Below are 14,150 nucleotides of genomic sequence, written 5' to 3' on the forward strand. Positions count from 1 at the left end.
GATAAAGGTAGGTAATGCATTTGATTTTAATTTCAATGGATATAGCCACGTGAATCTTGAATAGGCATCAACAACGATAATATAATAGCTGAATCCTTTAACAGAAATAGTAGGAGAAGGACCCCATACATCAGAGTATATCAACTCTAAAGGTCTCTTTGCTGTAATATCATGAGAGACAAACGGAAGTTGTTGATGTTTTCCAAGTTTACTAGAATTACGGAATGAAAGAGCTGAAGGAGAATATTGAATTCTAATTTTATTAACAATCAATTTCAATACATTGTATGTAGAATGACCCAACCGAGCATGCCATTGCTGGCATGTCTTATTGTACTGGGCTAAACAAACACTAGAGACATTCCATGACTAAATGGAAGTTGTCTTTTACAACATTTAGAAGAAAAATCAATACATTTATTCAAAGAGGATGAAGTAGCAACAAAGGACACTGGATGAGTAGACTTGACAGAGTGCTCAGGGATGCTAGTAGCTTGATCAAAAGCAGGAACCAGTTGATAAAGACCATCCCTAAGATGTCCTTGAACTTGAAGCAGCACCAACCGTGTATTCTTGTCCTTAATCAAACACTCGTTTGAATGAAATTTAGCAATCACATTATGGTCATTAGTAAGTTGTGATACACTGATTAAATTTTTCTTCATATGAGGAACATGAAGAACTCTAGGAAAAGTAATAACAGAAAGAGGTTTAGTGTGAGTATGTAGCTGTCCAAGACCAACATTAGATATAGACAATTGCTTACCATTACCAACGGAGACCTTGTCACATCCATTGTAAGGTGCATGCAATGACAAGTTGTTGAGGTTTGATGTGATATGATTTGTTGCCCCAAAATCAACAAACCACGAGTGATCAGGCAAAGTTGTGGGAGACAAATTTTCTGAAGGCTGAGAAAAATGGCCATACGAGGTGACCCCTTGTGAAGAACCTATATCATTCATGTAGGGCTCATTAGAATCAGTGAAGGTAGCTACATATGTCCTAGAATCAGTAGAGGGAAATCTCTGAAAATTCTGATCACCAGTATTCCTTTGGAAATTTCTGTCAAACCTATGGTAGCATTTATCAACAAGGTGCCCTAGTTTTCCACATAATTGACAATAGACTCGCCTATTTGATGCCCTATCACGACCTCTTCCACCTTTGTATCTCCCTCCTCTTTGTACAAAACCTCCTCTAGTATTGCTACCACTATGTGATGCAACATAAGTCATATTCACATTAACAGGAGCATGCATAACAGATTCAAAATTCACCATAGACTGTGTAGTATTTTTAGAGTTCAATTGCTGCTCATGCATCAACAATAAGTACTGCACCTTTTCTAAGTCGATCTCGTCCATTTGATAGGTGATCAAGCTTACGATAGTTTCATATTCGTGATCTAATCCATTTAGAATTGCAAGTAATAGATCCTTATCACTCAAAGATTCATCAATAGCAGCTAGAGAATGACCAATTGTCTTAATTTTCAGAATGTAATCATTAATAGACATTGAATCCTTTTTAACAGACCTTAGTTGCTGCTTTAACTGAAAAGATTTTTCTATGGTTTAATGAGAATACGAACTCTCAAGGGTAGGCCATACCTCGGCAGATGATTCGCATTGAATCACCTGCGCAAGAACCTCCTTGTCAATGATAGAAAACAACCAGCTAAGTAACAATTGATCCGATCGCACCCAATTCATATACTCCACGTTAATCACTGGAGCTTTACCATCACCAGTCGAATCTGACACATTTAGGAGGATGAGGTGACTTGTTCAGAAAAGGCAACAAGTCAAATGCATGAATTGTAACAAGAACCTGTGCTTTCCAAAAGATGTAGTTACTCGAGTCTAACTTAGTTGGTATAAAGCTGAATGCCTTCGCCACAGCTGAGAAATTAGATTGTGAGGGTGAGGATAGCGAGGTGGAAGAAGGTATTGGAAGTGAAGATGAAGAATTCCGATCAAGGTTCGAGGCCATTAACGCAAATCGCATGCTCTGATACCATGTAAAGAAGGTTAGGGCAACATAAATCTAGGGCACAAGAGAGAAGAAGAGAACGATCTCAGAACTTTACTTCTTAAGAAAATGAAAAAATGTTTTCTCAGCACATACAATGAAAGCTCATCGAGCTTATATACAACCGTGCCTAACCACTATAACAGAAACCACATTACTGCATATTAATAGCATACACTAAGTAAATACATAACAGAAACAATCTCAAGTATTCTAACAGAAACAAGCTCAAGTAATCTCTCCAACAAAACCAAGTTTTCTAGAAACTAGACTGACTTAATCCTCATCTAGAATTTTCTTGTAAGTAAATACAACCATTCCTAGGAAGCTGACAAAAGGACTGAATCGTACAAGTGTTATATTTTAAATTGTTCAAACATGTTTCATGGGAAAATTCATAACTAAATGCACAAAAATCCTTTTTCAATGCTTCTTGTGCCAAAAGTTCGACAACACATCTTAGGTTTTGAGAAAAATATAGTTAAGCACATAACCATACACTAGGAACTCCATTTTAAGCAAAACGGTAAGTGTTACAGAACATAGGCATTTCATTCCAAACATTCAAAACAAGGTTACTTTACATCTCAACCTTTCAATAATCTACATATTACTACATAAGAATCCATTCTCATACAAAGCCCTACCAAAATGAAACTTATGTAGTTCAAAAGCTTACAAGAACATAGATTCATGATATGAAAATAAAGCTAAACAAGATGTCTAACTATATATGCTTCATATTCAAAATTCATATTCCTTCATTCGACAATCTTCTTCTTGCCATTGAAAATCTGCTGCCACATCTACACATATATATATATATATATACACACATTTGTAGATGAAAAAAATACATCTTGGGGTGAGCTATACATTTATCAAGCATTATATAAACATTTTGACTTGTACTGTATTTTCAACAAGCTTCAAATGCATCAAAACATTCACATATAACACGTTTTTTTTTTTTTCAAGAATACCTAACAAGCATATGCATAGCCATTTTTAACATTTTCCACGAGGTATTCAAAATAGCATTCATGAAATCAAATTATCATGTCGAGTAATGCAAGAAAAATTTTGCTCATACCCCTTACTTTGATAGTGTGTCTGAGGAAGACTTTCTTTGCTTTTAGGCTCTTCCTTTTGGCGAAGACCTTCTTCTCCTTAGCTAAAGCTTCTCCTTCTCCTTCTCTAGCTTCCTCTCTTCTTTTCTTCCAAAACTCACTTCGCTTCACCCATCATCACTTGTGTCTTCTCCCTAAGGGTAGAGGACAACAACCCTATCATCTCCTATTTATATGGGTTCAAGAGGCTTGTGACCCAATCATCTTCTTAAATTTCCATTTATTAATAGGATAATAAATTTAAAATTTTGAATAAAGAACCCTTCCAATTTGATATATTAACGGACTCCTTTAATTCAAAATGAGGTTATTTAAACTAATTGTCATAGAGGACAATGGGATAGGGGGATACAAGACCCCATTTTATGAAAAACTTTGGAGGTCCCTTTCCTCTGGGCGCTATGTATATATATATATATCTAGTATGTATATATATACATACTAGATATATATATATATATGTTTTGCTTCTCTCTCTCTCTCCCTCCCTTCTCTCTCTCACTCTTTCTTTTTCTTTATATGCATATATATATATCTTCTTCTATTTTAATTATATATATATATACACACATTTCACTTTTCACGCATTATTCACCAAACCAAATAAATTTTCAAGTCTCATTATTTCGAAATGTGTGCCACTATTTATCTCAACCCCAATTTTTACAACCTTTACTTAGGAAACAATTCTAAAAATTATTTGCCTTAAGAACTATTTTTCCAAACTATTCAAGTATCAACATTTTAAATAATCGCATTGATACTTTGAAATTTTGAATAATCATCCATTAAGGTTATTTTTGACGATTTCTCTTTGAAAAACTTCCCAAACGTTTTAGAAAATCTTGGTAGTTATACTAGGGCCCCAAACTTCCAAAAATTGATACTCCTAAATCTTATCGAGCTTTGGGTAATTCCACAAGTATTAGAATTTTTAGTTTATTCATCAATCATGTCTATTTTGGTGATTTTTCCTCATAAATTAACATTTTAAAATTTTGTAAAATTTTTGGGTGTTACATTAATCTTTTGAGGCATAACAAACTCAGCCATCAAAAGCGGTTAAGCTCTTCAACATGTTCTTAATGGCCACAAACTCCAAAGTCCCAACAAAGCCATTGATGGCCTTGATAATCTGCATGCCCCAAAGATGGATTGGCAAATGGGATACTCAAATTGGATAGTTTGGCTTTTGGCTTGCAGAAACCCAACAATGTTACCAGAAAATTTAAGTGCAGAGATATGCCTTTATTGTCCATCTCTCATCTATATAACCCACCAATATTATCGGGTAGTGGTTTGTGTTTTCTTTTAAGTAATTTCTTAGCTTAATCCCCACAACTCTTGCACTAGATTTTTCATTCTTGCATGATTCCCTGTCAACTTCCACTACACACCTAGTATAACTGCTCATTTAAAGTTAAGACCTCTAGAACAAGTTGTGCTCAATTGTACTTATGCCACCCTCTTTGTATGATTCCATTATAGTGTGAATATTGACCTCTTTGTATAAAGGCTAAATCATAGTAACTACACTCTTCCTTTAGACTTACAACTAATTTTTAATGTCCATTACACACCCATTTTCACACCTTATTTGAAACCATAGGGCAATATGTTCTCCTGAAACCTACTTATGGCACATCTTTATATTCCTTTGGCAGTGTGAATAGCAACCGCTTTCCATCACACTTCAACTTTATGACCAAAAGAAACTTTCAAATGTGCAGTTGTTTGACTTTTGCTCCAATGGGTAACTCAACAACCTGTCAGGATCTTGTCCTAACTTAGGGTTTGATGAAGAACAAAATGTAGAATGAGAGAGGGAAAGAGAAAGAAGAGGGAGAAAATAGAGAGAGAATTGAGAGAGAAATGAGAAACTAAATTCAAGTCTTGATTTATAATGCCTCAGTACAAGGTGGTATAACCTTATATTTGGCTATCCTCAACAGTTAATTGGTTACATTTGTAAGTGATTCGATTAACAGCTTATAACAATTGCGGTGGTTTGTTACCAATGACTGTAACTGTAATGATTGCAGTTGAAGCAACTTTAACTGCTTTCTGCTATCTCATATCTATTGCTACTCCTTATATAGTTTTTCAGTTATAACAAAAATAATTGCTAACTGTTATTCCCTTGAGAACTAATATGCTACAACCACTAGTCTCTTGAAGCATACACCCAAGGTCTTGCCAAAACCTTTGCTTGTTATCTTTCGTCAAGAGATTTGCATATGCATTGTTGCCCTTTAATCCCCAGTTAAGTGAAAATCATCTTCTTTGCTAGTACATACCGTTGTTTGTGCCATTTGGATGATTACTTTATCTTTAGACAAATTATTCTTTTTGAACTTTACATTCTATGAGCTATATGCAGTTGGTTGACTTAAAAATAAATAAATGAATTGTATGCTCCTCACATCTAAAAGGAATAAATGAATTGTTTGTTCTTCATATCCTATCCGTTTTCTTATCTAGACTTCTCTCTCACTAGAGGTGAAGTGTGATAGATATTGTTGCGGGGGTGAAAGTGTTAATGTATTTATACAACTATATATATTCATTCATATTAATATAGACTCAAGCAAAATATAATGCTTAAGGTAAAAAGAAAACAAAAAATATATCTACCTCTTTATTTGTACAAAACTATTACACTTGTTTTTTCTTTAGTTATTAGATATTGAGGGGGTCACCTCTTACAAAAACTATAAATAAGTTTTAAATGCCATGTAAAAATCCATAGTGTATATGGGGCATTGCCCTTCCTTGCTCCAATGACCCTCCACCCTTGTCTCTCACCAAGTACAATTCTATTGCATTAATAGTATTAGTAAAGTTAAATTTTATATTTTAATTGCTTCCGTGTTGGTTTTAGCATGCCTTGTTAATTTCCCTTTGTTCTAGGGAATAGCCTATCCGTGTAATTTATTAATAGTGGATAATTCCAATCTTGATTGATGACAAACTTTAAAATTAAATCAATAAAATTTCATCACAATCATCCTCTTCTATTTTTTTTTTTAAAAAAAAACTAATTCAGATCAATCTGGGTACTTCTTCTTCTTCTTCTTCTTCTTCTTCTTCTTCTAATTTTTCCCCCTCCTAAACTAACTCAGATGGATCTAGGGGTAGGCTCATTTGTGTTGGCAAATTCATTGGTTTCACGACAAGCTCGGGGCTTCTCAACGTTGTAAGTCATTGCAAGTTGTTTTGCTATTAAATCATCCTCTTTAACTTTGGAAAAAATAATGTTTCTTTTTATTGGGATGTCATTAGGTCGGCCAGCTGTAAGATCTTTCTTTGTGAAGCCAGGAAAGAATAGAAAAAAGCCATTATTTTTTTAGGATGTGGCTTACAAAATAAAGGCAATTTTGAATATATTTTCCTTTATGTTTCATTTGGCACTTATTTTTCATGTTTTTTTTTTTCTTTTTCACTTTAGAGGGTATGGAAGAATACGCCTAAGGTTATCCAGATGTGTGGTCACTAGAATGCCTGAGGCCCCAAAAAAGAGAAAAATGCCACAATTTATAGAACTGCTGACTTTGACAAAGTTAGAGACAAGTAGATCTTATTATTCTCCATCAGGAGTTGATCTTTGTGATGTTGTCTAGAAAAATAAATGAAATGACTGTTGGTCTAGTGGGTGCTAGTCCGTGAAGGTGTGGAAGGCTTGGATAGTGCATGGGAGAAAAATGGGTAGGCATTTCTTTAAGGATGTGTGGTCTTTTGTAGGCTTAGGCTTTCTCTGTGTCATGCCTTTCGTATTTGGCTAAAAGAAAAGTTTATAGTCATTTTCTTTTTTCTTTGCTAGATCTTATATGAGAATTAAGTTTTATTGTGGGCCTATAGGATTTTGTTTGTTCCATGTTCAGGTCTCTCATTTTGGCTTCATTAGTGAAACTGATAAATGAATTTGAATTAAAAATAAAAGTTGCATGCTCTTTTATCATTTATTTATTCTCATTTGGTTGGTTAAACTGAATCATTAGAAGGCTGCAAACTCAAATTAGTTTTCTAAGGACTCACTTGAGAGAGTTGTCAATTTAAATTTTTTTTTTTTGAGTTTTCTATGTTCATTTTTTGTTTTCTGTTAAAAAAAATGAAAACTTAGCATATTGTTTGATAATGCTGTTAATTTTCAAAATTTTAAAAATAAACATGTTGTTTGTATTAAAAATGATCAGTTTGAGGGTGAGTAGTAAGTCGAATGATAGACAATAGTTAAATGTTGGTATATGGGTGAGAAGTAGAAATGTCAAACAGTTATGTGGGATTTACAACATTAATTTTGATAGCAACTGCCTTAGAAGTTAGAACACAACTAGTTTACAACCATTTTGTAGCCATTATGTGGCTAAAAAAATAAATTGATTTAGATATACAAAATATATTGATTTAATTTTAAGGTGAAAGTTATTTTCAAGTTAGAAAAATGAAAACAAGAACAAAAACTGAACACAAGGTTTTTGTGTGTTCAAAATTTTGAAAATTTTTGAAACTTTTTAAATCAAAAATAGGTAACCAAACAGAATTTTCTGTTTTTGGTTACAAAATTTTGAAAATGAAAACAAAAGACTGAAAACGAAATGCAATCAAACGGGCCCTAAATTGTTGCCTTTTCTTTTTGATGAACTATGCTTTTCTCTGATTTTGTTTATTAATAATGATGTTAAGATTCTTGTTTGTCCTTGTGTCATAGGAAACTGAGAGGTGCACTTCAATCTACTAGTCCACTTATTGTTATGGGGATTGCTCGGCTTGTTTCAACTGTAGGTATAGACTATCAGGTAAACAGTTTCATCTGTCCATTGATCATATATGATACATTTGGTTGCTGTGTATTGTGTACCAATGTCCAATAAAGTTATTTCCTGTTGGTGTGCATTGTGATGTCTAGGCTAAGACTATTGAATCTATAGGCCTGGTTAGTATGTCTCGCTACATTCTGTAGTATATAAATGTTTTAGGATACCCTGCACCTTAGCTTTGCCCTATGAAAATGACTTTCCACTAGCCTGTGCTTTTCAGTCTGATCCCCTTTTCTTGCCTTTTACTTATATTTTTTTTTCTTACTTTTGTTGCTGGTGGGATGGGTCGGTTCTGGAATCTGATTATAATTTGGAAGGTCTTGTCACTCTTGTGATATGCTCCTTCTATGTAATGTGTTGGGAGACCCCTTTTCTTTGGCTTTATAAGCCTTATATGTCATCACCTACCAAGTACAAGTAGTTTTTGGAATAGATGCAGACAGGAATACATTGATTTGGATAAAGATGCAGTGGGAATATGGAGAAAAGGTTGAATATTTATATATTTTTATCTACCATGTATGTAAAAGTAATGTCATTGTCAACAAATCACTAGAGATATAGCTCTAACCTAAAATGGGAGATTACTAATTTACCATGCAATTCATAAGTTTAATAACCTTTATGATATAAAAGCAACACTATTTCAATAGTCATTTACTATCATATGACAAACATAGTTGTCAAAGGTGCCTAGGCACGAGGAGTACAGAGGCGCAGCTTTTTGTGCCTCATCACCACTGAGGTTCATGCCTTATAAGTGTATTAAAACCCTATTTCTTGTTCATTTGTGTGGAGATTTCCATTCATAGTCGTTGAATAGGTCTAGATCTTGCCACAACCTTTTCAGTGAATTGAAATATTTTGTAGTACTGTCTCCTCCTTGCTGGATCTCACCTAGTTTGAGGGTCAACTCGTATACTTGGGACTGATTTCGCAAATCCAAGTACATTTGGGTGACATTGTTCCAAAGTTCCTTCGCCGTTGCATGACACATGTAATTTGCACTGATTTCTTCTTCCGTCAAATTCACCATGTCATGACCATGGAATTTTCTGCATCCCATGTGGAGTATGCTGTATCCTTCTCATTAGGCTGCTTTGTATCACCTGTTAAATACCCAATCTTGCCACGCCCATGTATGTACATCCGAACTGAGTGAGACCAGTGTAGAAAATTATCACCATTCAACCTAATGGTGATGATTTGGACAGGTCTGGGCTGAGTTTCGAAATTTCTATATGGGTTTGGGGCTAGAGTAGAGGTACAAGATTCAGATGAAATTTCAGACATGGTGAAAACAGGGCTGCGATTGAACTGTTATGGCTCTGATACCATGAACAAAAAAAGGAACTGAATAATAGGTTTACTCGAGTAGGCAACTGAATAATTGAATGACAGAACTCAGGTAGAAAGATAATTGAAAGAGAGTGAGTTTTCTACAATACGTCACTGGTGTGTACATCAGTTTATATACAGATATTCTAATCCTAGATTAGGAATCTACATTAATGCCTAATCTATACAATAATAGGAAATAACAGGAATAGGAAACTGCTAATTTACAGTTATACATATTCTACTTCCTATTAGGCTAATCTATACTTAGAAAGATAGAATAAAGGAGATAGCAAGAGATCTGTACAGCTAGTGATTTGGATAGCCGTATCATTCCTAATTTTCCACAGAAACTAATTGTTTTTCTGTTACTGTTTTTGCTGTGTTCTGCTGTAATTTTTTTTCTTCCTTCTATTTGCAAAAGAAATTAGAAGAAACTAATTGTTTTTTATAGTGTGTTTTGCTATAATTATTTCTTTCCTCTAATACCTTTTGTAGTTAGAAGAGACTAATTGCAAAAGAAACTAATTATTTTTTTTCAATAATATTAGTTGTTATTATAGGGTTAGTTATTTGTCCTTTATGATTTATGACTTCACATATGTTGATTTAGACTTACTGGTTAGGTGAATTTAGACGATCTGATCTCTCACAAATACTCTTCCCACACTCTCGAATTAACAGAAATATATGCTAATGGAAACAGAAAGTAAAGAATTCACAATTCAAGATATAAATAAAAAAATCAAACCACAAGAAACCAATTTTATCTTGGTTCGGATTGCAAGTGTTGCAACCCTGCATCCAACAGTCAAATACCCCTTGAGCAGCTTTCTTTATTCAGTGTGAATGATCAGTACACAGTTAGTTCCCTTCCTTTTGTTCCCAAGTACATCAAACCTTTGCTCCCCAAGATTACAAAGCTATCTATCAACACTAGCCTTTCTATTAGAACGAACAATACTCGTTATAGCAGAAAATGAGAACTCTCCTCCTTCTCTCGGCTACCCCTTGCCCTCTATTTATAATAGTGGGCGGACATCCCAATATAACCGACTAGGATTAAATAATTATAGTTTAAACCCCCTTTTGAAGGATAAAGATGCGGCCAATCCTAAAGGATTAAGGAGATATTTCGTGGATGAGATGAGAGGAGGATAATTCTCCTGAATTATCCTCAAGCTAATGTATGAGTTAATCTTGTATATCTTGTATATTATTTGTAGATTAGTTAAAGTTATTTTATCTTGTAATCTTGTGTTAGAATTTAGGAGTTTATCTAGTAGCTGTAAATTAGGAGATAAGTTTGTATCGAACTAAGAGACTTGTGTATTTAATTCTAACTGCTAATGGAGGAAAGATACGGTAGTTTTCAATGATCTACCGAATTTCTTCATGGTATCAAATCTCGGTTTCGAGTTTCTGTGACCAACGATTATTTAGAGTTCTAATTGTAAAAGAACTCTTTAACTTGCGCCATGGCTGATGATTCAACAACTAGTACAGGAACTTCTATCCCTCTTCCAACAAAGAGCAGTCCAGTCTCTACAACTTCTTGACATCCTCCTGCAGCCTTCGATGGATTTTCCCTACAGATTACTTTACACAAGCTGAATGGAACCAACTTCCGAGTGGTCCCAATTATGCTTGTGATTAAAGGAAAAGGGAAGGTAGGCTATCTAACCGGAGAAACCATAAAACCTAGCCAAGATTCAGCAACATATGGAGTATGGGAAGTTGAGAATGCCATTGTCATGGCATGACTAGTGAGTTCAATGGAGCTGAAGGTAGGAAGAACTTATCTCTTCTACAAAACGACAAGCGAGATTTGGAATGCGGTTTGTGAGATCTATTCAGATCTTGAGAATACTGCTCAAAGCTCCCAAGTTCGATCCACCATTCGATCAACAAAGCAAGATTTTGATGAGGTAAGAGGACAATTGCTTGGGACTAACCCCTTTCCCTCTATGAAAGAAGTGTTTGCCGAGGCAAGAAGGGAGGAGAGTAGAAAGAAAGTGATGCTACCTAGTGGTTCAACAAACGAAGGAATGTTACAAAGTTCTACCTTAAACATATCTTGTGGTCGGTCATCTATCACAGCTAAGGGAGAGATGCAATGAGATAGGCAATGGTGTGACCATTGTAACAAGCCCTATCACACTAGGGACACCTGCTGGAAGTTGCACGAGAAACCAGCCAATTGGAAACCATGGAACATCGGAAGGGAGTGCAGTCTGCTTATATGGTGGAATCTAAAAAAGGGAATTCAACACCAGTCTCTTTAACCCCAGATCAACTAGAAGTCCTCCAACAGTTGCTGAATCAGACCAAGATGCAAAAGACAACCAAAAGTACGGACAACAATAGCAATCAGGTGGTATCCTTGGCTAAGCAAGGTAAGATGAGTCACTCTTTATTCTCCAAAAGGCTGTTTACAAGGGTTTGGATTATAGATACAGGAGCATCAAATCACATGACATGTGATCTTGAAATTCTATCCAATTTTAAATCTTGTGATCAGAATATTACTGTATTTATGGCTGATGGAACTAATTCTTTAGTCCAAGGAAGGGGCATAGCTTATTTAGCAGGGTTAAGATTAGAATAAGTTCTTTATGTGCTGAATTTGAGATGTAACTTGTTGTCAGTAAGTAAGATTACTCAGGATAAGGACTGCTTAGTGATATTCTCTTCTTCCCATTGTGTTTTTCAGAACAAATATTCGGGGAGGACGATTGGCAAAGCTGAAGAGAATGGAGGTCTATATCAAATCTTGAAACTTGATCACCAAAAAGAGTTTAGGTCCTTTGTTCAATCCTCTTTAGCTGTAGTTTCAGAATTTGATTTAATGTTTTGGCATCAAAGATTAGGGCACCCTAGTTTTGAGTATCTTTGAGTCTTGTACCCTTCAATTTCTATTAATAAAATTCAAGATTTCTATTGTGAACATTGCATTCTTGCAAAACAAACTAAGAGCACTCATCCGAAACAATCCTACAAACCATCTCAGCCATTTCATTTAGTCCACAGTGACATTTGGGGACCAGACAGACTTCCAAGTCTAACAAACACTCGGTGGTTCATCACCTTCATTGATTATCACACACGAGTTTGCTAGGTTTTCCTCACGAAGGACAAATCTGAAACCTATATGGTTTTCAAGAGGTTTCATCTCATGGTAAAAAATGTTTTCCAAGCTTCCATTTATATTTTAAGAAGTGACGAAGTGATTATGGTCTAGAATACTTCTCAAATAACTTTAATCATTATCTAAATGAGCATGGTATTGTTCACCAAAGCTCTTGTCCATACAACCCTCAACAAAATGGGGTAATCGAGAGGAAGAACCGGCACTTACATGAGACAACTAGGGCTCTTATGTTCACCCAATCAGTCCCAAATTCTTATTGGAGAGAGGCTGTTCTTACAACATCCTTTCTCATAAATCGTCTCCCTTCAAAGACCTTGAACTCTAAAACTCCCTTAAATGTCTTTCTTGAAGCTTTCCCTCACTATTTCAGGACCTTAAACACTCTTTCTCCTAAGGTCTTCGAGTGTACCTCCTTCGTACACCAAAACCAGTTAAATCCATCCAAGCTTGACCCAAACGCACTCAAATGTGTGTTTGTTGGATACTCTCCTACTCAACAAGGCTATAAGTGTTACAACCCGACAACCCGCAAGTTCATCATTTCTTGGGATGTCTCCTTTCTCGAGAATCAACATTTCTTCCCCAATACCACTCCAAATGAAAAACTAGTAAACAATTGGAGTATAGTCATCTAGTACCTCTCAATCCCCTTACTAGCCTACTTCCCTCCACTGAAGCTCATCAGCCTAGCCCTACCCATTCTCCAGCATCCATCTCCCCATTCCTATATCGTCAGGTGGGGAGAAAGAGGAGACCAAAATTCAGTAGGGTGATCAAGACCTGACTAAATCTCTAAAGGTCTATTCCAGAAGGCCTAAGGCTGCTACTGTTTAGCCAACCAATTTGTCCAACTTGGAGGTAAGTCCAGATAAGACAGGTGATACTGATGTCAATATACAACAGCAGTTTGCTGATGATCTAAGTGTTCCAATTGCCTTGAGGAAAGGTAGAAGGATGTGCACCAAGCTTTAGCTATTCACCTTCAGTTTAGACAGTGTAGCTATTCCTAGTAATGTTTATCAAGCATTGCAAGGTGAAAACTGGAAAAAAGCAATTATGGAAGAAATGACAGCCTTGGAGAAAAATGGTACATGAGAAATTATGGATCTTTCGAAGGGAAAGAAGGCAGTTGGTAGCAAGTGGGTGTTCACTCTGAAGTATAAATCATATGGAAGTTTGGAAAGGTATAAGACAAGGCTTGTAGCTCAAGGGTTCACTCAAACTCAAGGCTTAGATTATGAAGAAACTTTTGCTCTCATGGCTAAACTCAATTCAATCAAAATTCTACTGTCCTTAGCAGTAAAACCTGGATTGGAAAACTGCACCAATTGAACATCAAAAATGCCTTTCTAAACGGAGACTTAGAGGAAGAGATTTACATGAGCATACCACCAGGGTTTGAGAAAGACAATACAAGAGATAAGGTATGCAAATTGAAAAAATCTCTATACGTTCTAAAGCAATCACCTAGAGCTTGGTTTAAAAGATTTAGTGATACTCTATACAAACTGGGATATAAACAGGGACAAACGGATCACACCCTCTTTACAAAAATTGGGAAGGATGGAAGGAGAACAATTTTAATAGTCTATGTGAATGATATCATCATCACGGGGGACTATAAACAAGAAATTGAGAAGCTAAAGAACAGTTAAGGTAGGCCTTTGAAGTAAAAGAGTT

At 35.4% G+C, this 14,150-nt stretch overlaps 1 protein-coding gene across 3 annotated transcripts in view; it reads left to right on the top strand.

Moving 5' to 3' along the window:
- The window catches only part of LOC127786462 (uncharacterized protein At4g17910), a 76,018-nt gene that overhangs the window by 23,229 nt on the left and 38,639 nt on the right, over positions 1-14,150 (top strand). For all 3 annotated transcript variants that reach the window (XM_052313876.1, XM_052313875.1, XM_052313877.1), the window contains exons 8-9: positions 6,287-6,360; positions 7,873-7,960. In XM_052313876.1, coding sequence (XP_052169836.1) covers positions 6,287-6,360; positions 7,873-7,960 — 162 coding nt within the window. The remainder of the gene's footprint in view (positions 1-6,286; positions 6,361-7,872; positions 7,961-14,150) is intronic.

This window comes from Diospyros lotus, chromosome 12 (assembly GCF_014633365.1).
Source record: "Diospyros lotus cultivar Yz01 chromosome 12, ASM1463336v1, whole genome shotgun sequence".
NCBI lineage: Eukaryota > Viridiplantae > Streptophyta > Magnoliopsida > Ericales > Ebenaceae > Diospyros > Diospyros lotus.